General features: G+C 41.1%; 1 protein-coding gene across 6 annotated transcripts in view; it reads left to right on the top strand.

The window, feature by feature from the left end:
• The window catches only part of MAPRE2 (microtubule associated protein RP/EB family member 2), a 170,764-nt gene that overhangs the window by 127,148 nt on the left and 17,398 nt on the right, over positions 1 to 26,218 (top strand). For all 6 annotated transcript variants that reach the window (XM_023741166.1, XM_023741167.1, XM_023741168.1 and 3 more), the window contains 2 exons: positions 19,137 to 19,276; positions 25,889 to 26,044. In XM_023741166.1, coding sequence (XP_023596934.1) covers positions 19,137 to 19,276; positions 25,889 to 26,044 — 296 coding nt within the window. The remainder of the gene's footprint in view (positions 1 to 19,136; positions 19,277 to 25,888; positions 26,045 to 26,218) is intronic.

Genomic DNA, 26,218 nt, shown 5'->3' with positions numbered 1-26,218 from the left:
GCTGGTGGGTTCGAGCGTCTGACCTTTTGGTTAGCAGCCAGGTGCTTTAACCACTGCACCACCAGGGCTCCTAACAGTCAAAATGGGTGTTGTAAAATCTGTGCTATAAAAGTCAGGCACTTTACTCTTTACTCCTGAGAGAGTTCCTAGGGTACTTATCCAGAGTCTATTTGCTTTCTTAATTTAGGCCTAATTATCATAAACATGGGGATCTGGTTTCTCAGCACAAAACTTATTAGGACAAGTAGTACACCAGTACCAATAGAAAGTACAGGCATTAGTAAAAGAAGAGCCAAAAACCTTAACAAAATCTTACTAAACAGCTTAGTAGTCTGAGATCTGTATTACAGAATCAAATAGCTCCCTGCCTCTCACTAGCCCCCAGAGTATGTATGACACCAGCATGCAGTAATTGATACTGTCTGAAGTCCCTTCTAATTCTTAAGGTCCTATTGTATTTCTCTATTTATAATGTCGATCCTGAATCATCTCCCCCATGAACTATTTTTACAGTCTCTAAACTGGTCTCCCTGCCTCTGGTCTGAAAGGCCATCTTCTTCATACTCAAGTCTGATTTTGTCCATCCAAAATTTAAGACAAAGTGCTTAATGAGTTGAGGGTCAGCTGTCTATCCATACCTATATCACATTAACCTCACAGTAGTAACAAATCTGTAACATTTAGCAGTAATTTCTGTTCTTGTCTCTAGTCCTTGGTCGCTTCTTAATTGTCTGCATTAGTGGAAACAAGCAGTGAACAGTATGATTGAAAGCAAGAGAAGATCCTCGGTTATTTTTTTTATTTTTGGCTTTGGAATACTTGATTCATTTTACAGAGGATTTATCTCACCCAAAATATTTCTTTAGGCTAATATTAAAATTAACTTGCATGTCCTGACTATAATGAATTAAAAGCAGTAAGTGGCGGCTTAAACACATCATGTGTGGCGAAGGGACCATATTAGAGTGGAAAAAGTGGTCATGGAATGGATTATCCACAGGTTGATAATTAGGAGAGGACTCTGTATTAGGAGTCCCTGGGTAGTGCAAAGGGTTAAGTGCTCTGCTACTAACTGAAAAGTTGGCAGTTCAGTTCACCTAGTGGGACCTCAGAAGAAAGGCCTGGTGATCTACTTCCAAAAGATCACAGCCACTGAACACCCTATGGAGCAGTTCTACTCTGACACACACAGGTTCACCATGAGTCCGAATCAACTCAACAGCAACTCATTGTTGTTGTTGTTTCTGTTTTTTTCTAGCTACGTTGGCAAGGGAAAAAAAATGTGCTTTTACATCATACAGTCTACTGTTTTTGTCAGAGTGTGCTGGATTTTTCTGCTGTTTCAGTACAGATAGAAGATTTTTCTTCTATAGGTTCAGAGAAGCCATAGAGAAGTTTCTGTGTAGTTGGGTGACTTACGTGGACTGTAACATGTTTTGGCATAAGCAGAGGCCCTCACATAGGGTGAATGACTGCCTGGTGAGTTTTATTCTGTCTGCATTCTGAGGAGTTGCCTCTTGAATTGCTTTTGATATCCCAACCAGGAACGTGTATTAAAATATACATTTTCATAATGATAGATATTGATTAGGTGCATATATCATCGTGAATCATGATGTTTGTAAATTTATTGCTTTGAGCCATATCTGCAACTTGAGATAGCTGTCTAGGGGCACCAGCTTTTGTGTGTGAGCACTTACTAAACTTAAAAGGAAATTCAAAGTTACGGTTCCTATAGTAACCACAGCTTAGACACATTGAAAATTCACATACATTAATATAATTAAACCAAACTGCCACGTATAAATATAGTGTGATGGATTTAGAGTTGCTTTGGGAATTTAGTCTTTAAACTTTCTCTTTTCCTCAGAGACATCAGTGTTTCAGCCTTAACATCTTAACATATGAAACGTGATTTCAAAAGGGAAGCAACCTAAGAAGTACAATAGAACAAAGTATTTGATCCGTCATAATTAAGTCCATGATAAATGTAGATTTGAATAAATCCTAACAGTGTTTTTCAAAAACTGTATTGAATATTTGGATATTCTCACCTTAAATACCTTTAATTTGGGGTTCTCTAAGGCTGTTCATACAGCCTTAAAAATGTCACCACGTTTGTTCATTCGTTCAGCAATGTCGGAACATTTTTTGAGCACTGGTTATATAAGCATCACCTATCACCTGCTTTTGGGAAAGAAGAGTTGTTTTTTTGTTTTAAAGAGAGGCAGTGAAATGTAACAGTTAAGAGTAGTTTTTATCCTTGTGCTAACCTTGGTTTTATGGCCCAGAATATGGTCTCTCTTGGTCAGTGTACCATGTTGGGAGTAGTATTTTGCAAATATCAATTAGGTCAAGGTGGTTGATGGCATTATTCAGATCCTCTGTGTATACTGATTTTTTTTGTTGTTGTCTAGTTCTAACAATTGCTGAGAAGGGAGTGTTAAAATTTCCTGCTGTGATTGTGGGATTATCCATATCTCTCAGTTTTTGTTTCATGTATTTTGAGGCTCTGTTACTAGATGCACACACATTTGTGAGTATTAAATCATCCTGATGAATTGGCCCTCTTATTATTATGAGGGGTCCCTTTTTATCTTTGATAATACTCTTTGTCTTGAAATCTATTTTATTTGATATTAATATAGCCCGTCCAGCTTTCTTATGGTTACTGTTTGCATGGTATATCTTTTTCCATGATAAATTTTAACTTCCTACCTGTGTTTTTCTTTATATTTAATACGTATCTCTTCTTGTTGCGTGCTGTCTAGTTGGACTCATCGTGACCCTTTAGGACAAAGTGGAACTGCCCGACAGGGTTTTCTAGGCTTTAATCTTTATGGGAGCAGATCACCAGGTCTTTTCTCCCACCGCTGACCTGACCTTTCGGTTAGCAGCCCAGTATTTAACCATTGCACCACCAGGGCTCCTTGTGTTTCTTGTAGACAGTATAAAATTGGGTGTTGCTTTTTTATTCATTTCAATAATCTCTGCCTTTAAATTGGAGTGTTCAGTGGACTAATGTTTACTGTAATTATTGGTTTGTTTGGATTTAGATCTACCATATTATCATTTGTTTTCTGTCTGCCTGCTCCATCTTTTGTTTCTTTTTTCCTATCTTCTTGATTTTTTAAGTATTTTTTAGAACTCCATTTTAGTTTCCTGTTACCTTTTTAACTATACCTTTTTGCATTAATTTTTTTAGTGGTTTCACTAAGGATTGCAATATATATTCTTTTCACTGTACACATAGTCCCCGACTTAACAGCGGGGTTCCATGTCAGTTTTGACGTAAGTCGAATACCTCACTTTTTTTTTTATTTTTTTTTAGTTTTCATTATTATTACCTTTCATTATCAGTATCTTTATAAATCTGGCAGCACTTTGAACGTAAATCATAAAATTGAACATCTGTGAGTGAACATCTGAGAATGATAACACAGCAAATTACACGCTGCAACGTACTACTAATGATGAGATATAACAAAAAAAAAAACACAGATGGTCGTAAGTGCAATTCGTCGTAACTCAAATTTAAGTCAGGGACTACCTGTATACTTAAAACTGGTAATATACCACTACATGAAAACTGTGGAAATCCTGCAGCCCCCCCACCATATGTATAGTTATAGTTGCCGTACATATTACATCTATACATATTATGAACCTCAGAAGACAGTGCCATAACTTTTGCTTTAAATCCACACTGTCTGATACAGTAGCTATTGAGCACTTCAGATGTGCATATTCCAAATTGAGATGTGCTCTATCTGTAAAATGCACAGTAGATTTAGAAGATTTATATTAATGCAAAATATCTCATAAGTTTTATATTGATTGCATGTAGAAATGATAATATTTTGTACATGTTAAAATTAATGTCATCTTTTTCTTTTTACTTTTTTTGAGGTGGCTACTAGATAATTTTAAATTATGTGGTTTGCATTGTATTTCTTTTAGCGCTGCTTTAAACAGTCATGTGTAGTACAAAGAAATTAAGAGAAAAATAGTTTATTTTTTATATTTTTATGATTTCTAATATTCTTCACTCATTCCTGAGCATCTGAGTTTTCTGTTGCCTTCATTTCTCTTCAGACTGAGGGACTCTTTTTAGCATTTCTTGTAGTACAAGTCCAATGGCAAAAAATTCGTTTAGTTTTCTTTTTTCTATACATGTCTTTATTTCACCTTCATTCTTTGTGGATATTTTCACTAGATAAAGAATTCTGGGCTGATTTTTTTTTTTTTAAAGCACTTTAAACATGTTTTACTTTCTTATGACCTTCATAGTTTATGATAAGAAGTCTGAGTTCATTCGAATCATTCTTCCCCTGTATGTAACATGTCATTTTTTTCTCTGGGTGCTTTAAGATTTTCTCTTTATTTTTGGTTTTCAGTAGTGTGACTGTAATGTGCCTAGTCATTGTTCTCTTTGAATTTATCGTATTTTGGAGTTCATTGAGGTTTTTGAATATGTAAGTTTATGTCTTTTACCGTATTTGGGAAGTTTTCAGCCACTATTTTTTAAAATATATTTTCATCTCCATTCTCTCTTTCCTGTCCTTCTGAGACTCCATTTATCCATACTTTGAACCTGTCTGACAGGTCCCTCAGGCTCTGGTCGTCTTTTTCCAGTCTTTATTCTCTCTCTTTAGCTAAGATGAGTTCTGTTGATCTGTCTTCAAGTCTACCCTCTCTGTCCTCTGTTACCTCCATTCTGCTAGTATGCCCATTTTTTAAATTTAATCTACTCAATTTTTCAATTTTAAACTTTTTACTTATTTATTTTTTTATTTCTCTGCTGAGATTCCCTACCTTTCATTCATTATGAGCATATTTTTTTTACTCACTGAGCATGGTTGTGGTAGCTGCTTTAAAGTTCTTGTCTGCTAATTCCAACATCCTGGTCACTCAGAACTACAATCTGTTGATTGTCTTTTCCTGTGAGAATCTGGCACATTTTTGTGAACCTTCATATCTCGTGTAATTTCAAATTGTGTCTTGGACATTGTGAATGTTTGTTGTGGAGACTCTGAATTTTGTTATATTGCCCCAAACAGTGTTGATGTTTTTGATTTAAGAGGCAGTTAACTCAATTAGAGTCCAAGGGAAAAGTACTCAAGAAGTTAAATCCCATTCAAGGGTCCTAACCTTCACTTGCCTTCCTCAGACCTGTACCTTTCTGCAGGACTTTCTTTTCCTTATTACCAAGATGCAAGTCTCCATTTACCTTTAACTATAAATGTTGGTCCCCCACGAAAGCCATTATTAAAGACTTTAAAATAGGACAGTCCATGGTGGCTCCCCAGAGCCCCCATAATATAGGTATAGGCACCCTTCTCATTCCTTCATGGTCTCCCATCAAGGTGAGTCATGCTTGTTTGTTCTTACAACTTTCCCGGAGGTACCTACTTGATACTGCTGTCTCACAGTCCCCAGTCACCTAGTCACATATCCTCCTACCCATATACCTATTTATTTCTTCAAAGATCAAACATTAATTTTCAGATATCGTGAAATCTCAAAACAAGGGAAGAGATGCATTTTTCTTACCAGCCCCATTAATTAGCAAGATGACTTTGCAAATAAATGTTAGTTTTTCTCTTTATTATATGGAACAGTGTTTATATCTTTCACTCATCCCCTGCCCCACACCAGCATTGCATCCACTTGGCCTGTCCATATTACGATACCATCCCATTGCTAAGCTGCATACCACTTAATGGCTGCTCCTTTAGCTACATTTAGACCTAGGGAAAATGGAAAGAAACATTTATAATGCACTGATTAAATAAATTCTTAGAGGAGGTCTTGCACTCCATGGAAGGAGAGTGATATTGCTGATTTTGTTCTCCCAGTTATACATCTATCATATGCCAGATGTATAAGATACACTGTTGCACATTGGGATACTTTTCTCCTCATAGATTAATTAATACTGCATTTCTTTACCCATAAAAAGGAGGAAGCCACAGCATAAAATATCAGCAGTGCTCTGTCTTGCCAGGATACTAAGTATCTGTGAGTTTGGAATATTGGGCACAAAGAGGAGCAAAAGATCATGAAGAATTCAGGAGCTTTGGATACTCATCTCCTGGCAGTGTCTGTGGAAGAACCCAAGGCTCCTCCTTAGGAAGAGCCATGCATTTTTCATTTCCATCCCAATTTGTTTGCTTACTGAGGCAGTATCTTTGCCAGGAGATGGTTTACTAATTCAACGTGCAAGTTTTAATTTTCTTGGCTTTCTGGAATCAAAGTACATACTATTTTTTTCTTAAAAACTGTGGATTTTTAAAAGCTTAGAGATCAAAACCCTAGAGAATGTTGTGGTGCCATTATTATATAAACTCTTAAGATCTAATGTGAATATAATTATTTCATGAAAGTTGGGGAAAAGTAAAATATTTACAATATAGAGGGAGTTGTCAATAATATTAGGAAGTATTTATTGAGCATGTACTAAGTGCCTGCTATTGTTCAAAGCATTTAATATGTGTTAACTCAGTTTAGCTTCACAACAATTCTAAAAGATAAAACCAAACCAGACCCCTTGCTGTCAGGTCGATTCTGACTCATTTTATCCTAAAAGATAGGTAATATAATTACCCCCGTTTTAGAGTTAAGGAGACTTAAGGCACAGAGAGGTTCACTATCTTGCCAAGGTCACACACTAGGAAGTAGGGGACCTAAAATTTGAAACTAGACACTGATTCCAGAGTCCATACTCTTTAGCCATTATATTGCCTCTAAAACAGCATAGATAATGGCCTTGTTTTATGTTCTTATCTCCTCTCAACTATATTGAACCACAGTAAATTTTCACAAACCAAATTGCATGGTGTATGGAGGAAATAGAAAGCGCTATACAGTGTTGCTAAGACTTGAAACGACAGAGCGCTTGCTGTTCTGTTTGGATGCCTTTTTTTTTAAAATTCCAGAACATTCTTATTCATCCTTGCAAAAGGCTCTTGGGTGAGAGAGTGAGCATTACTACATTTTGTCAACATTTATAAATGGAGAAAATGTTCAACCAGTGTTCCAGATCTCTTATCAGCCCAAAAGCAGAAATGTATATAAAGCCCGGAATACTGAGCCCTAGACTAGTAGGATTACTGATCCCTGGTTTCTTAAATCCATCAATTCATTAACTTTTTGGGTAAATGGTCTGGGTCATTCCAAAGTGAAGAGTTAGCCCCTCAGACACAACTGGCATGTATTTGAGCTTGCTACACTGTATTTACCCACACAGGACTCTGTGGAAGAGGCTGGCGGCCTCCATTTTTTCCCAGCTGCACCTGGGAAGCAAACAATCCTGGCCCTTTTTGAACAGCATTGGGTCCTTTCATAAACAGCATCGGGCCATTCTGTATGTTGAAATAGTAATCGGTTCTGTGACTATAAACTCCCCAGGTTACTCTGATGGAACATCCTTTTCCTCTTCATAGGTGTAGTAACAGCGTTTTTCTTCTCACTCTGACAGTAACCCTTGCCACAGGCCTTAAATGTTTTAGCATTTATTCTTGTTTTCAGTAAGCAGAATATAACAGATCACCAGTGAACCTATTCTTCTTTATTATCAGTGCCTTTCTTTGTCACTTGGTGTGTTGAGCAGGAATAGAAAGTAGTTTAGACTGAAGAATTTTCTGGACTCACTTTGAGTTGGGTGAACTAAAATACAAAGCAGGTCTGTCTTATTCAGTCATTGTGTCCCCACTGTCTGACACACCAGAGGTTCTCATTTAATAATCACTGAGTTGAATTAAATTGAATCACTGCAGTGTCCGTTTGGATCAAGGATGATGCGTGCACAAGCTGTACTTGAAGTGCTCTCCAGGCCTCTCCATTACCTCAAAAGCCTCTTGCAGTGGTAGCTTAGAAACTAGCATTGTGCACTATACAGTGACTTAGGAAATACTTCTGAAACAACAGTTATGTTTTGGAGATTCCTCCCCCTTTTTGTGAGAGCTTTAATTAAATTCTCATTAATTCATTTAATCGCTTAACAAATATTTCTTGAGACACTGTATGAAGTTCTGGAGGTAAACAATGAATCTGACAGGACCTCTGCTTTCAACGAAGTTGCAAACTAGGGGGGAAGCCTGACTATAAATAGACAATAGCAGTATAATGAGGTAAGGGCTATCAGGGTATACTGGAAGACCACCTGAGCTAGTCTTGCATATTCTAGGAAGATTTCTTGGAAAAAGTGAGGTCCAGTTAAGATTTAATGAATAAGTACAAGTTAACCAGGTGAAGGGTGCGGGAAAGAGCATCCAGGCAGAAAGAACAGGAGGTTGAAATCAAGAGAGAATGTACTCTGTTTAGTAAAGTTCTTGTCATTCAGTATAACTGGTGAGACACGAACCTAACAGAAGTAAGCAGTGCTGTTGTGTAACGGGTGAATGAGTTGTGTTACAGATCTTTGGCTGCAAAACGTTACTACAAACTTAGCAGCTTCAAACACACGTCTTATCTCATAGCTTCTGAAGTCCAGGCACAGCTTAGCTGGGTTCTCTGGTTTAGGGTCTCACCAGTCAGCAATCCAGCTATCTGCTGGCGCTATGGTCTCAGTAGAGGCTCAACTGGGGAAAGATTCACTTCCAGCCTCCCTCAGGTTGTTGGCAGTTTCCTTGCAGCTGCAGGACTGAGGCTTCAGTTTCTTGCAATCTGCAGCTCTCAGTTCCTAGAGGCTTCCTGCAGTTCCATGGGCTTTTCCAACATGGGCTCTGACTTCGTGTTAACTTCTCCAAGGCAAGTAGGGGGATCTCTTGCATGTCTGCTAACAAGACAGAGTCATAGCTGTAGTAACATAATCATGGGTTTGACCTCCTATCACATTTTCCATATTCTTCGGGTTAAAAGTAAGTCACAGGGTCCACCCACGCTCAAGGGGAGGGTATGACACAAAGGCAAGAACACCAGCAGGCAGAGATCATTGTGGGGAGGTCATCTTAGTGTCTGTCCGTCACAGAGGACAGTCAGGAGGCACTGGAAGGTTTAAGCAGAAGTTGACTCTGCAATGTAGAGAACACAATTAACAATCCAGAAGACTAGCTAAGAGGCTATGGCAGCAAACCATGGGGAGAGGATGGTGACCTCAGAGAAGGTAATGGCCATGTGGATTTATGGAGACTTTAAGGAGGTACAGTCAACAAAACTTGATTAACTGGACATGGGAAGTAAAGGAGAGGAGGACACCAAGGATGAATGATACAAGGTTTCTAGCTTGACAGATTGGTGGAAGCAGAGAATGCTGGCTCCTGCTGGTTACGCTTAGTAAAGGAGAGTGGATGATTCAATCAGCACTGTGTCCTGGGTTCTCATTTCTCTGAACTCCGACTTGTTTTGTGGCCTCTGACCATGTCTGTCATTGCAAGGGAGTCTGGGTAAGACAGAGTTAATAAAGCCCCACAGACTTGCCACCATCAGATAAACAACCCAAAGCCCTAATCTTACCAATTGTAAGTCAATAGAGACTGTGACTGGAATCTAAGGGACAACATATTCGTAAAGTAATTAAACACTTATGTTCCCCCAAAGTGGCCATCTCAGTTTATAAGCTTTTTGCTGAAATGACTGCTGAATGCCAGGAGTGCAGTGACGGGGTCCACCCACGCTCAAGGGGAGGGTATGACACAAAGGCATGAACACCAGGAGGCAGAGATCCTTGTGGGGAGGTCATCTTAGCGTCTGTCCATCACAGAGGTTTACATTTTATAATGGGGACAGTCAGGAGGCATTGGAAGGTTTAAACAGACTAGGACATCAAGGACTGTTAAGTAGAGTGTATAATGTGGTTTTCTAAACTATAGCATTGCAAATGCTTTACCGAAAAACAACCATGATGCCGTTGTCATGGTAACACCTGTGTGTCTTTTATTCCCAGTCTGCTCGGCACTTTCCAAATATCCCCTTTCAAATACTACCTTCCCCTAATGCTGCAGTAAACTGACAAGCAGGGTGCTCCCCTAAATTTATTGTTGAGATGCTGATGTGTGGTTTTTATGGGAGAGGGGAATCCTTACCATTTCCAGTGCTTTGGGAACAACTGAAAAATAAGGATTTGAACTAAGATGCTGATTAGATTTTGTACCTAATGTGTTTTGAAGCCGACTTAATTTTCTTCCAAAATGTGAGAGGTGTGAAAAGACAGAAGTGTATCGAAGGAAATACATACCATGTTCAGATAACTATTTAAAAGTTAGAATTGTTAATGCTTGAGCCATTTCAAAATGAGGAGCTCTTCTCCTGCATTTTTTTTTTCCGCTATGAAAAATTCTGTGAAACCAAAGTGACTCAAGCAGAGCCTGGAAAATACTGGAGAATCACATGGCTAAAAATAAGCACATCATCTCCAGCAGGGACAGTAACCAGGGTGGAAGTAACTCAGTGCATGAGTGCCCACACTCGCTGGCATGCTCAGGGAGCCAGCCCTCTGGCCCATCACAGGGGCAGGATCCGTCATCTCCAGTCAGGGCAGAGCTTGCTCTTGGTGCAGGCACAGCCATACCTGGCACAGCACTCTGCTCTCAGTAGCCCCTGTGGCCCACGAGTCAGCTCTCCTAGGGCAGAGCCATTTATTATTCTGTGTCCTGACGCTCGAGAAGTGGAGTGGGAGGGACTCTTAAGAGTCTCCTGTCACTGCCTACTTTTCCTTCAGCCCTGCCCTTGGAATCAATAGCAAATGCTGTTGATCATAGTGTGTCTCTTTCTGGCTTAACATAGCAAAACACAGTTTAAAATGACTGGGACATCAAGGACTGTTAAGTAGGGTGCATAATGTATTTTTCTAAACTATAGCATTGCAAATGCTTTACCAAAAAACAAAACAAAAAAAACGAGCACTCACTCTCACACCCAGGGGAATTTCTGCAGTGGCCTCCTAACTGGTCTTTCTGCATCTACCCTCACCCTCCACTAGTCTGTTCTCACCAAGCAGTTAGAGTGAGCCTTTTGAAGCCTAAGTCAGATCACGTCACTCTGATTAAAATTCTACAGTTTTCCCTTTTACCTCAGAATGAAAGTGACCACCTGACCATAGCCTATGAGATCTTCTGTGACCTGCCCCTTCTGTGGCCTCTGGCCTTCTCTTCTCCTGCTGTGCCCCAGCCTCCTCCTCCTCCAGCCGTATTGGCCTCGTTCCCAAACAGTTGAAACAGGCCTTTGCACTAGCACTGGACCTTTCCTCTGCCTGGAATGCTCTTCTCCTGGCTATTCATATGGCCAACTTCCTCACCTCCCTCACATCTTTGCTCAGATCTCACTTTCTCAGTGAGGCCTCGAGTAAGGGTTCTTCCTGAGACTGGTATGGCCTGTCTGGGGATCCTGGAAGCTATGACTGTGGAATTGTTAAAAGAGACACTGGCTTCTGTGAGGAATGAGGCTTTTGAGCCAGAGCGACTTCCAAGCCTGCCTGATGGAGATCTTGCCTCCTTGATTCTGTGCGGACACTAGCCTGGTGTACCCATGAAAGGTCCTGAGTCTGAATGGGAACTGAAGCTAGAGAAGACCCATGGTGGGTGCTCAGCCTTCCCTGAGCTTCCTATTTAAAATTGAGGCTCACCCACCCTCAACCCCACACTCCTTACCCTTCATGCTCTACTTTTCTTTTTCCATAGCATTTATTGTATAGCTTACTATATCATTTGCTAACGTATTATGTTACTTTTTATTATCTAATAGCCCTGCTAGAATGTAGGTTCCACCAGGACAAGGCAGCTTTGTGTTTTATTCATTCTTTTATCCCAGGTGCATATTAACTTGCCAGGCACTAGCAGGGGTTCAGTAAATATTTGTTGCATAAATAAATTAATTAGGGTAATTTCAGGAGAAGACTTGAGCTAAATAAAGCACACTGACTTCCAAGATAAGTAAAGAGTGCATGGAATGGAGGGAGTGTACCTGAGAGCCCAGTGGTGGGTTCTGGATTAATACATTTTTGTAAAGATTGTCTTTAAATAAAAATGGAATCTCATTTCTTTCCTTGTGATTTCAGCCATTTCGTTTTTCTTTTGCCACCATCTAGAACATGGGAAACCCGTGTACTTTTTCATCATTAGCCATTGAATCAGGTCTCATTTGCTGAGTAATAACAGTAATGTAAGCTGACATTTATTGAGCACTTACTATGTGCCAGGCTCTTGTGTACGTGTTTTCCATGTATTAACTCGTGAACTCTTCCCAACTCTGTGAAGTAGGTACTGCTCTTCCTATTGTATACACAAAGAAACCAAGGTTCAGTTACAACCAGAGCTAAGCTATTGGAACCAAGAATTGTGTTACCTCTAAAATTCATAAAACTCACCGCTCACTACTACCTTTGCTATTTAAATACAGATATTCAGAGGCGACAACTACCAGTGAATAAAATGAATAAGTAAAAACAAAAAAAAAAAAAGAAATCAAGGTGGTAGCAAAAGTCACCCAGCCACCAAGTGGCGGAGCCAGGATTCATATGAAGGCAGTCTGGCTCCAGAGGCCACCCACCCCAACCCCGGCCCCTGTGCACAGTTGTCCTAGAGGCAAGATGGAAGATATCCAGTTCCATACCAGGTCTTCATTTCCACAAGATTCATGTGGCTAATGGATGGCTGTATGGAGCCACCCCAAGCTGTTCAAAAAGGAGCTGCCCACTTTTATAAGCTGACACTGAAGTGGCAAAAAGGAAGAGCAGCCAAACTTTGCCAGCGCCTGCATTGGTGAGGACAGAAGCCATGAGGGCTATGAACTACTGATTTTAAAATAAAAGAACCAGCCTCTTAATGATCTCATGAATCAGGGCACCCCCATACCCTGTTGTTACGGGTTGAATTGTGTCCCCCCAGAATATGTGTTGTTAATCCTAGCCTCTATGCCTGTGGTTATAATCCCATTTGGGAATAGATTGTTATGTTAATGAGGCAGGATTAGTATAGGGAGTATCTCAAGTCAGTCTGTTTTGAAATATAAAAGAGATTAAACAAGCAAGCAGAGATAGGGGAAGAGAGATGCCAAGCCACATGAAGATCTCCCAGGAGCAGAAGCTCAAAGCTCTGGACCTTCTTCCAGACCTGTCAGAGAAAGCCTTCCCCTAGAACCCACACTCTGAATTCAGACTTCTAACCTCATAAACTGAGAAAATAAATTTCTGTTTGTTAAAGCCACCCACTTGTGGTATTTCTGTTACAGCAGCACCAGATAACTAAGACACCTGTTAAGTTCCATTTGGACTGTACTCTGGCCACTGAGGTGCTTTTTTTGCCCTCAGAGCAGAGCACAGCTACAGAATCTACAAAGGGAAGGTATCTAGCCATTTTTAAAGGAGAGGATTAGATCTTTAAATGTGACTTGAATTTGCAGCAATCAGAATTGTGTGCGTGGGAGCTGTCAGTCATATTGCAGCCTGATGGCTCTGTTGTCAGTGTTGTCACTTAGGAAACCCTCTTCCTGGAGGAATTCTTGTCATCAGTCCAGCTCATACTCTTTGCCCAAGAATGGTCTTTTTTATTATTTTTAACCAAACTCATTATCAGTTAAAAAATAATATCTATTTGCCAAAGTAAGTGGAATGCGCAAGTGATATCAGATCCATTGTAAATTGTCATTCAATGCAGATTTAATACATTTTTGTTCCGGTGGTTGTTTTAAGTCCCTGAGTGGTGCAAACAATTAACGCACTTGGCTGCTAACTGAAAGGTTGGCAGTTCAAGTCCACCCAGAGGTGCCTTGGAAGAAAAATCTGGCAATCTAATTCCAAAATATCAGCCACGGAAAACCTTAGCGAGTACAGTTCTACCCTGACACACATGGGGTCGCCATGAGTCAGAGTCAGCTTGGCAGGAGCTGGTTTTTTTATGGAAGTTTTTAATTGGGTGAGAAGGACTCTGAGGGAGGAGTAGACTCCCGAAGTAGGAAGACTTTGGGGATGATCTGAAGTGTGGTTGCTTCCTGAGTATGTGTGCCTGTGCGTATGTTTTTTAATGTCTCTGTGGTTCTTGTCAACAGTATTAATGTCATATTTTTAGCTCCTCTGTTTATGATTTTGGCAGAAGGAGTACAACAGATTATGTGAGAAGAATTTCTAAGTTCCATCAGAGTCCCAGCCATGAAGGATAAAGCCAAGTACAGTGCTTTTCATCAGTCTGAATTCATTGGGCCTAATATGACCAAAATGCTGTAGCATTTTCCATAAACATTAAGCAAGCTACTAATTACTGACACAGACACAGTGAGGCTCTGGCTTTACTAAGGCAATGAATCAGGCCACTCTTTGTTTTTTTACAACTGTGGTTAAAATATCTTAGAATCATATTTATACCCCAAATCCTAAAAGCATTAATTAAAACGCAACTGCTCAAAGATCAGCTTTGTAAAACATATCCATGTCCAATGGGTAATGTCAAAGAATTATAGGGACTTGTACAGAATTTATGTCTATTTTCCTTTGCTTCTGAAACTCTTTTATTTTGAAAGGGAAAATTAAGGAGTGAGAGAAAAGCTTGAGGGCAGAACAATCACTTGTAAAACAGGGCTACCACCAATTATGATTTCAGGACATCATTAAATGCAGCTTGAAAAAAAATTGAAATGTTTGATAGTTGCAAGAACAAATCTATATCTGTAATATAGCCAAAGTAACTGCGCTGTCTTTAAAAGCCATTATGTAAATGTTTTTCACATAAGCAGTGTTGAGAGAAGACGCATAGGAAGGTACAGAGGTGAAATCATTGTGGAATGGGGGGATCCTAGGAGTTGAGGAAGCTAGTGAGGACCCCAGTGTTTAAAACCAAGATTCGATGCTATATAATGGACATTTTTAGGTCACTTTGCAAAATTGGAATGCAATTGGTAGCTTTTACATGAAAATGTTATATCAGTGTTCACTTTACTGGGAGTTGGTAACTGTCCAATATTTGGATAACATCCTTATTATAGAGGCCCAGGTAAGTGGGAAAGGAATATCTGGCAGCCCCAGAAACTGGGTACAGTTTAGAATATGGTTGTTTCAAAGAAGACAGCAGATCTGTAAAGCAAATAAACAAAAAACAGTCTTAACTATCTAAAAAATGTCTTATATTTTAGGATATTGTCTCCTATTATTTATTCTATGGGTAGGAGCAGGGAGAGTGTTTCAGACAGAGACAGTATAGCCCAGGTCACACTGTGTGGTCATGTAGCTTGCTCCTGAGATCCTTGAGGGTGGTCATGCATAAAGATTCTTGGATGACTGTCGTCCCCATGAGACTGTGAGCTCCTGGAAAGCAGAGACTATGTCTTAGTCATCTTTTTATCCCCAGCACATGAGAATGTCCAGTAACATGACTCATGTTAGATTCTTGATAAATATGTATTTTTATTGTGGTAAATACATACATATATATATGAATAAAACAAAGTATTTGCCATTGCAACATTTTCTACATGTACACCTCAGTGACATTAATTATGTTCACCAGGTTGTGGAACCATCACCACTATTCATTTCCAAATTGTTCCATCACCTTTAATAAATATGTATTTATTGAACAAATAAGTGTTTATCATAAGCAGTCTTTGAACTGTGTATGTTTGTTTTTTTTTAATAATTGTTTTCAGTGAAAGTTTACACAGCAAATTAGGTTCCCATTTGACAGTTTCCATACAAATTGTTCAGTGATGTTACATTTTTCACAGTGTGTCAACATTCTCTTCAATTGCATTCTGGTTGTACTGTTCCCAGTATTCTAGTTTCTCTGCCCCCTTCTTTGCTTTAGAGTAATTGTTGACCTTTTGGTCTCATATAGGTGGTTTTTTAGTGGAGCACCGTAGTCATGGGTGGTATCCTGTGTTTTGTGTGCCAGTCTGTTATTTGGCTAAAAGGTGACCTAAGGATAATTTCAGTTCAGGGTTGAAAGAGTGTCTCAGGGTGATAGTCTCAAGGAGTCCTCTAGTCTTAGCCGGCCCAGTAAGTCTGGACTTTGAGAATTTGAGTTGTCTTCCACATTTTTCTCTCATTCTGTCAGGATCCATTTATTGTGGCCCTGATCAGAAAGGTCAGTAGGGGTAGCCGGGCACCATCTAGTTTTTCTGGTCTCAGGGTAGATGAGAGCATGGCTCATATAGGCTGTTATCCCTGTAGACTAGTTTCTTCTCTGAGAGTTTGGTTTCCTTCTTTCTCTTTTGCTCCTGATGAGTAGAGACCAATAATTGTATCTTATTAGATGGCTGCTCACAAGCTTTTAAGACTCCAGACACTACTCACCTCACTAGGATACAGGGCGTGAACTTTGTGAACTGTATTATGCCAACTGACTGAGTTGTCCCATGGGACTCATGTCTTAAGCCTTCAAACCCAGAAAACCAATCTCACAGTGTTTGGTTATGTCTGAGAAGTATCTGTAACCATGTCCTTTATGATTTGAACTACTTTTTGTTAGACTTCCTTTATATTAAAATATGATATGTTGCTTATAAAAAGGTCTGAAGTAATGAGTTTTCAAAAGCTCCTTCCCTGGCTGTGCTGAGGGCTGCTTTCTGAGAAAGGCTCTTTGACAGGTCAGCATTTCCCAGCCCTGTGTCCCCTGTCTGTTTGCCCCATTGTTTTCTTTGCCCTGTTGATTTGGCCCTTGGTTAGAGAACCTGGCCAATGGAGCATAAGGGTCATGCTTCAGCAGTGTTGTACATGAGCTTCCACAGAGATGAAGGATCCTTGCAACTGTATACTGTTGTTAGCTGCCATTGAGTTGGCCCCCAACTGATGGTGACCCATGCACAATGGAAAGAAATGCTGCCCAGTCCTGCACCATCCCTGTGATCCATTGCAGATCGAACTATGTGATCCATAGGGTTTGCATTGGCTGATTTCAGAAGTAGATCTCCAGGCCTTTCTTCCTAATCTGTCTTATTCTGGAAGCTCCACTGAAACCTCTTCAGCATCATAGGAACATGCAAGCCTCCACTGACAAGACAGGTGGCTGCACGTGAGGTGCATTGGCTGGGAATCAAACTGGGTCTCCAACTTGGAAGGCAAGAACTCTACCACTGGCCCATCAGTGCCTCACAGCTGTATACCATTCACTGATAAAGGAAAGCATCAGGTCTCTAGTATCCTCAGGAAGTTCTTCCACGTAAGTGAGGTGTCTAGGTCACTGAGGATTTACATTTTAACTACTGTGCCAAAAAAAATACTGCCGCCATTGAGTTGATTCCAACTCCTCGCAACCCTGTAGGACAGACTAGAACTGCCCCATAGGGTTTCCATGCTGTAAATCTTGACAGAACAGACTGCCATATCTTTCTCTTGCGGAGTGGCTGGTGGGTTTGAACCACCAACCTTTCGGTTAGCAGCCAAGTGCTTAACCACTGCGCCACCAGGGCTCATTTAACTACTGTTAGTCATTCCCAATTTAATCATTCTCATTCTAAAGTATATTAGGCATTTCCCTGTATTATTAAAAAAGAAAATCTTGGGTTTTTTTTTTTTTTTTTCTCCTTAATAATAAAGGCATGTGTTTGCAAGGGTTTAATGTCAGCACTTATAGAGGGTGTGTATGACTTTTGCATCTATAACAAATGACTCCAGGCACCTTAAGACATACAAATATAAATTTTATAGTCTGCCTGTTTGCTACTTTGTAATTAGTATGTTGGTTGAAACTTGTAACTGCTGTCAGCATAGTTACCTTTATAACCCCTCACTTCTTTATAATCTGTTACTACTGACAAATGGTAAAATTGGAAACCATATAACCAAGATTTTGTTACTTGTTTGTGTATTTTTTTAAATATGTGTTCATTCACCAAGTGTATGTTCCACCTAACATAGTGCTAAGGACCTGAGTGAGACGTGGTCCTTGCCCTCCAGGAGCCGGCCGGGGACGGGGGTAGGGTAGGGGTTGTGATAGAGATGTGGACCAACGGGAGCATCTACACCAAACTGAAGTGGTAGTCAAAAAGTAAACTGCCACCTCATCGGAACTATGCTCAGAGTAAAAGTGACTGGGCTCCTAGTAACAGCCTGAATCCCTTAATCCATTCAGTGCATAAGTTTCACTGCATATGCTTTGTGGCATCTGTTTTAGCTACAAAGACTCATTTCCTGTGCCTGTACTGTGTTGTAGATAGTAAGATTCCATCATGAGCTGAGCTTCAGATAGGGAGGTCTTACCTGAAATCAATGGTCTGCCGTATATATATCTCACCATTAGTGATGTTACATTGGATCGCTTGGTTAAGGGGCTGACCCCAGATCTCCCTGTTGTAAAGGTGCAGTTTTCCCTTTATAATAGCATAAAGTTTAATAATATATATGATAATAGATAATTTATAGGGTAATACCTTGCCATGTGTCTTGTTCTCCAAAAACCTCTCACCTAATGTTTTCTAGTCCATCGATGATCCTTCGCTGAGTCAGTCATTAGCTACGAGTGTTGCAAAACTGATTTTTCTGGTTCTAGCATTTCTACATTTATTGTGCAGCAGTAGTCTGTAAAGAAGAGCTTTATAGTCTCGCTCTCTTTCTCTGTATCTTTGTGGACTCATAGATAAATTTTATTTATCCAACACATTACAATAACTTATTCCAGATTCACTTTGTACTTTCCTACCCCATCCCTGGAATCAGGCCATTTCTTAAGAAGCCCTTTTAATGCAGAATGGCATTTAGAAACCAACATTTTTGGTGCAGGAGTGGTTGCTGCTCTTGAGATGTCATTGCTCCTAGGCTGTTTCAGTGACTGAAGCTAGGGAATGTGTTAAAAGAGAAAAAACACAGTCGTATTGATGTTTCTTCTATAAAGTATTAAACTGTTATAAGATCTGTTCTCTTGTTTATTAGAAATTCAGTTATGGTGATGCTTTGAATTTATCTAAGAACCTTTCCTCTTAAATTTAAAATCCCTTTGTATCTGCTACTCATTTCTCTGGAGGGAGAAGGGACATGTAACTTGAGAGAAAAAAAAACAGTGCTCAGAAACGTAAAATAAGTTACCCAAGAAGACGCAATCATTTAATCACGTGAACTCCTTCCAAGGGTATGTGTACTGTTTCTGTAATGGAAAGGGATTATTGAGAGTCTCTCATACTTTTTGGTAAATTCCTTTCGTATCATGTATTTGCTGCATATCTAAAAGACATTTTTAACACTGCCAGTATGTGTAATTTATTCTGGTTGCTTTCAGGTGCGGCTAAATCAAGTCCAGCATCTAAACCAGGATCCACACCTTCTCGTCCCTCATCAGCCAAAAGGGCTTCGTCCAGCAGCTCAGCATCCAAATCTGATAAAGATTTAGAAACACAAGTCTTACAGCTTAATGAACAGGTAACTCATCATCCCCACTTATGTCTCTGGGAGCAGTGGAATGTGTAAGGGGTGAGGGACCAGAACCCTATAGGCCTGGGATAAGGGGAAGGGGTGGGAGGTTGAGGCAGAGTCAGTGGTTTCCAGCAAGTAAGAATGGAAGGAATTGTTTAGGAAGATAAAATCAGTGGCCTGTTATGAATAGAAGATGATGATCACAAATCTCAAAGTTACACAGTAGGACAGAAGAACAAATGGCTCAGCCTCGGGTAAGTGCAAGCTTGCAGGCCAGCCTCCCCTGCCCTTTCTCTGTGGTCATTGTGAGCTCCAGGCTGACTATGGCCTCTCGGGCCCACTCTGATCAGTCTAGAGAGTGTTCAAAGCTGTTCTAGGGTTAGTCTGTCTCCCTCGCTCCCTCCCTCTTTTATTTCTTCCAACACCTATTTGTTAAGCCTGTTGTATGTGCTGGATACTGTGCTCAGTGCTAGTAATATAATGGTGAGCAGGATAGATACAGACAACAATGGCCCACGGTAGGCTATTACACAAGAAAAACAAAATCCTCGTATTTCCCACAGTTGGGAAATTCAGTGCTACAGGAGCACTGAGCCTGATATTAGGGGGTCAGGAAGGTGACAGTTGTGCTTTAAGTGGAAGATTTTTCCTTTTTTTATCCAATAGTCCTCATGTTTGCAGTAAATCTAGCTCTACTGTCTTTGAAATTTTCAGTACAAAAGGCGTAGGTATGCTTTTTAACAAACAATAGCCAATTTTGCCCAAGATTATAAAAACCAGTTGCCATCAAGTCCACTCTGACTCATGGCGACCCTATGTGTGTCAGAGTAGAACCATGCTCCATAGGGTTTTCAATGGCTGATTTTTTGGAGTAGATTGCCAGATATTTCTCCGAGGTGCCTCTAGGTGGACTCAAACCTCCAATCTTTCTTTTAGCAGCCAAGCACATTGACAGTTTGCCCCACCCTTGGGATGGCCTAAGATTACCTGTAGTTAAAAAGTGATAAACAAATGGTAGAATAGAGCCCACTGCAGAAGCCACCTAACCTCACCCTGTTTTATCCTGGCTGCTCCCACCACTTAGGGAGGAGCCTTTAATCAAGGTCCTGGGGCTGTTTCCCAGCCACTCAGGAGGCCATTTCAGGTGACTAATCTTATTCTTGATGAGCCAGCAAGAGTCTGAAAACTGTCTTTGAGATAATTGTATACAGGCAGTCCCTGGGTTACAAATGAGCTCTGTTCCTTACTGTGTCTTTAAGTTGAATTCATAGGTGAGTCAAAACAGGTACATATATGGTTCTTACTTAGCCTTCTGTGTACTTTCCTGCAAGAAAAGGCTCAAAGCCTTTTCAGTAATTTAAAAGCTGCCCGTGCAGCAGGTGAAGGTGACTGCAGTGAAGAATTTGTTGCAGGTAGGTTTGGGAGCCCTGGTGGCACAGTGGTTAAGTGTTCGGCTGCTTACCAAAAAGGTCGGCAACTCGAGTCCACCAACCACTCCTTGGAAATCCTATGGGGCAGTTCTACTCTGTCCTGTAGGGTCACTATCAGTTGTAAGCGACTGGATGGCAATGGGTTTGGTTTTAGGTTTTGGAGGGGTTGGTTCAGTCCTTTCAAAGTGAAGGCAGATTTGCATAACATTAAAGAGCAAGTATGAGTTGTCTGTAACCTGGAGACTGCCTGTATTTGCAATCAAGAAACTACTTTAAAAGCAGAAAGTTGCTTAGCTAGGGTTTCTTTACCATTCTGATCACTGTAATGCAGAAGGTAAAACGTGAAGTCATCCAGTAGGCAGGACTCTGATTTAGAAACCGTTGAATGTTCCAATTACCTCCTGCTTCTCAGTCTGAGCCTATGTAGAGTTTCTAGTAGTAAGTTCATCTCAGATCAAAGGGCAGTTCAGACAGCCGCACGAATCTTGGGCTACATGCCTGAGGCCCCAAGGAAATCAGAGTAGACCTAAAGAAGCAGGCATTGGGTCTGTAATACTTTGGATTTATAGCTCTCCTCTCATTGGAAACTCACATTCTTTTGGTATCTTTATTAGCTCATGTTTCTTCATGACCCCACTCACTCCTTTTTTTTTTTTCTTTTGTCTTTCCGCTCCACCATAGCCCAGTTCCCAACCATCCAGCCCAATTTATAACCACATGGAAACCTCAAGGTCCTTTCTACCCCTCTCTCCAGCCACACTTCTTCTCCTTGAGGCAATGTGTAGGCCCCAGTTAGCTCTCCAAATCACACAAAGGGCCCCAATACCTCCAGGGGATCCAGAGCTCTAAAACAACTCAGCTGAACCGTCGTACCACCCAAAATGACACTCCAGAGAAGACAGTGTGAAAAGAGAGGAACAGCCCAATGGTCTTCCCCCTTCTTGTTGTAATTCCTTCATACTGTCAAAAGGCCTCACTTCCCGCACGTCCCCGATGCATCCAGATTGAGTCGAAGTGTGCGTGCCCCATCTCTGTCCCTCAGAGGGAGAGTCTTACAACACCCTACATTGTGCATCATTCATTCAACAAATATTTACTAAGCACTTACTCCATATCCATCTCCTTGGTGATTTGTTACTACTCCCTCCATCCTCTGCCCTTGAAGCCGACAAGGGCGACTTCCTGACATTGATGGGAGCCACACAGGCAGCACTAGGTTGCACCTGAGAATTCTAGGACCAAGGGAGGTTAAGGGAACATGGTTAGGCTGAAGAATGAATTACAGTAGTAATAGAGACAGTGACAAGTGCCATAAAGCTTAAGAATTTTCATTTGCTTGGCCTCATGCCTCTATTCAAGTAGCCTCTCGTGATATACTATAAAACTACCACTGTGCTAGACAGTTCCAATGATAGAAATGAATCAAAGGACGTAGGGGAGGAAGACATAAATAATTAGGGACTGTTTCTGGACAGTGGGTTAGCGAACGGGTTGTGGTGTGGAGTCGCTGCCTTGCTCAAGGACCACCGGCAGGGTTGGAGGGTGGCCGTTGGTTAGCCCAAGCACAGACTGTGGCTTATGACCCGGACTGCAAGGCCTGGGAGGACCTGCAGTGTGTGGACATACTAAGAAGAGTGAGGAGAATCCTGAAAAGCAAACCCCTTCTTTGCCCCTTCCCTCTTAACTTTTCTCAAGGTCTATCTCTAGCATCTCCTTCATCTCTTAGGCGCTGCTGCTAACAGAAAGGTCAGTGGTTCAAATCTACTAGCCGCTCTGTGGGAGAAAAGACCTGGCAGTTTGCTCCCATAAAGGTTGTTGTTGTTAGGTGCCGTTGGGTCAGTTCCAACTCAGTCCCATAAAGATTACAGCCTAGGAAACCCCATGGGGAAGTTCTGTTGTGTCCTATAGCGTCACTATGAGTCGGAATTGACTTGACGGCACGCAACAACAATAGGGTGGCCTTGACCTTGACCTTTGTGAGTGGGACTGTGAAAATTGGGAATTTTGTATGCCAATTGATCTTTCATCATGTAATTTAGCTACTATTGGCTTTTACTAGGGAATGTTTATAGCTGAGCAGCAGTTACCTAATGCATCTGGAATACCACCAACTGGGTTGTGTATGTCTACAAAAGCCTCAGCTGTTTGTTCATTGTGCAGACCAAAGCACTCTTGGAAGGCCAACAAACCTCATTCTCCTGGGTTGAGTGTGTCCAAGACACACTCCTTGCCTGGTGGTACAGGGAGAGCTGAGAAGTGGTAACATACCATAAACTGCCACAAATCCATCTGCTGGCACCAGTGTAGACTTGAGATGGATTCTGTGCCCAAGGCCAACGAGGTGGTTGGTTAGTTTTAAGGCAGGAAAGGATTTCTAGAATAAAGAGGGTTTTCTTTTCCCTGGAAATTCTGGGTGGTTGCCTTCAGTTTTTATAGTATTAACAAAAATATAATAGGAGTTAAAACGTTAGCAAACTGACCCTCCAATGCTTTGTTGAAGTGGTTCACAGGCTTTCTCTGAGAAGATAGTTTTGATTTTCTTTAAATCTTTGGATCACTTGACAGGTTGGGGAAATGCAGGGCTGACAGTGAAGAGGTGAGATACTCCTTCCCCCAGGGAATCTTCACAGACCAAAGAGAGGAGAAACAGCAGAGTTTTCCTTTTAGAGAGTTCTCTATCCACCAGCAAACCCCCTGGGCTAAGGGAAGGGAAGTTGATCACTCCATGAGAGCAATCTCCTTGCGTGGCATAATACACCCGTCTTACTCTGTAAATTGTTTACCTGGAACTCTGAGAGTTTAAGTCCTCTAAAAGATGCTGGAGAAAATCTGGTTCTCTTGCCAACGTAGTGACACTCCATCGTATTAGACTGCAACCATTTCCAATAGTTGTTGCTGTTCAGCACATGTCTCTAGATTCTAGTATCTGTTGACTCTCCAGCATCACAGATGCTCATCCACTGGGCTTTTGTCAGTTTAACAGACTGCTTATACCAGGATCTAGTTGTTTTTTAACCAGGTTTAACGTGATTACTGTGAGACAGAAATAGCTAACTCATTCAACCAATACTTGTTGAACACCTGCTTATGTGGCAAGCATTGGAGATACAGTGGTGAGCAGAACAGACAAAATCCCTGTCCTCACAAAGGATCTTACATTTTATTGAGGGAAAACAATAAACAAATATAAATATGTCAGGTGGTGATAAGTGCTATGAAGAAAAATAAAAGGAGTATACAAGTGCTTTGCAAAGTTCATCAGTTGTCTAAAATCCACACACACACACACACACATACATATACGCACACCCATGCACACACATGCCGAACAGTTCCTAGGAGATTGTCACTGTTAGAATGAATCAGCTTCACTCTGGAAACAAATTGGTCATGTAAGTAATGCAGCCTTGGAAATAAGTATCTGACTCTGAGAAGCCAGTTGTAATTCTGCCCAAAGAAATCAGTTGTAGAACTCATTCTGCTGATTGTTAAATAGGATTTGGCTTGTGGGGGAAATCAACGAGCATATTTTCTTCAAAGTAGAAATTGACACTCTGTCTGCCCTTTGTCAAGGAGCTGTTTATAGGTCATGGAAGAGGTGAGTAGGAAGTGAGAGTTTTTATTCACTTTTAGTCAAGAAAAATTCACTCATTAATTGAGCATTCCCTTATTTTGCTCCTACCATGTGCCAAACCTGGTGGCGCAATGGTTATACATCGGCTACTAACCAAAAAGTGGGTGATTCAAACCCATCCAGCAGCTCCACAGGAGAAAGGCCTGCTGATCTGCTTCTGTAAAGATTACAGCCTAGAAAACCCTGCGAGGCAGTTCTACTCTGTCACATAGGGTCACTATGAGTCGAAATCGACTCGTCAGCACCTGACAACGCATGTGCCAGACCATAGTCTGCTCTTGAATTGTCCATTATCTGGTGGGAGAGACAGACATAGAAATAACAACACAAAAATGAAAACTGCTCTCACGGAGATAGAAGGAGAGGGCAGAGGATGAGCAGCTATGTGAAGGGGTCAGTGGTATTGTCACTGAGGGGCCACATTCCTGAGTCTGACAGGATAAGTGAGAGTTTACCAGGTGAACAGACAGGGGATAGACACAGTATGTGCCGTATATCTGTTTGAATGAATCAATAATTTATCTCCAGACAGATAAATACCATGGACAAAGGCCCAGAATCATGAGATTGAAGACAGTTTTGCATTCAAGCATAATTTTTAAAATTCTGTTAAGGATGATTTTTAATAATGGTGAAAGAGAGGTTTCATGTAAAGAGGACCATGAAAGACTTAATTTACCTCCTAAAGAATATTCTCTGTGTATATCAGTGTACACAGGGTCAAAAACTTGGGGAATTCTCAGAGTCCAGGAAGGGGGTTAGAGTTTAGGCCTGAGTGTGACTGCTGTGCCCATAGGAGTGTGGCAGCCTGAGGTTTGAAACTGGATCCATGTGCACCCCATCAGTGTTCTTTCAGGCCCCAGTGCTCGCCTCCTTCCCTTCTCTAGCACTACGTCTGTAATTACTATGAGAAGCTGCACAGAAGTAGAGCCTCCATATCTGCCCTCCCTTCTAGTGATAATGCCCAAAGCCAGAAGTCGAGAAATGAAGATCTGTTCCCCCAGGCTTTTCACTCTCAGCCCCTCTTCCTTGTGTTGCCAAGAGCCTGTTTCTCAGTAGAGAGCATTTGCCTCATTTGGCTCAGTATCGTTTGTGAACAGGTCCAAAACTAAGGATGGCTCTTAATCCAAGTGATCTGAAGAAAGGAGAGTCCTCAAAATAAACCTAACATAACCAGTCACACCCCTCTCTGTCATCTCTCCGCCTTCCTCCCATTCTCTCATCTCCCCTCCCTGCAGATTATGAGCAAGTTAGGTAAGAGATGTGTGCTCTAGCCTATGTTAGCAGAGAGGAAGGCTTACTCGGAGCCTGGGTGGAGTGTGCCCAGCAATGACCTCTCTGACATTGGCTAATAAACACTCAATCGACCGAAGGGAATGAGTCGTGTGTTATGAGATTGGACATTTGGGCCCAGGCCCAAGCTCCGAACAACAGCCCTGTTGTTTCTGCATCATTCTCTTCATGTTTTGGGTCTTCATACTGCAGGCATAGTCGTTTACTTATTTTTTATAATATGTTTTGGGGTTTCTCTTCTCCACACTTGTTTTCTTGCAGGTACATTCATTAAAACTGGCCCTTGAAGGTGTGGAAAAGGAAAGGGATTTCTACTTTGGAAAGTTGAGAGAGATTGAGCTACTCTGCCAAGAACACGGGCAGGAGAATGACCTCGTGCAGCGACTAATGGAAATTCTCTATGCTTCAGAAGAACACGTAAGTGTTAGGGGCCTTGACTCTTGTGCTCTGAAATGATTCCCATGGTCACAGTGCAGTGTGGATCAGCGTGCCTTCGAACACCTCCCCAGGACCTCAGGGAGAATTAAAACTCAGCCAGTGCATTTGATATTCCTGGAGGAATACAAATCATTATGATCATGATCCTTTGAT

Source organism: Trichechus manatus, unplaced genomic scaffold (genome assembly GCF_000243295.1).
Source record: "Trichechus manatus latirostris isolate Lorelei unplaced genomic scaffold, TriManLat1.0 scaffold00175, whole genome shotgun sequence".
NCBI classification, from domain to species: domain Eukaryota; kingdom Metazoa; phylum Chordata; class Mammalia; order Sirenia; family Trichechidae; genus Trichechus; species Trichechus manatus.
Note: the sequence above shows the minus strand (reverse complement) of the source record. Positions and strands in the feature narration are given on the sequence as shown.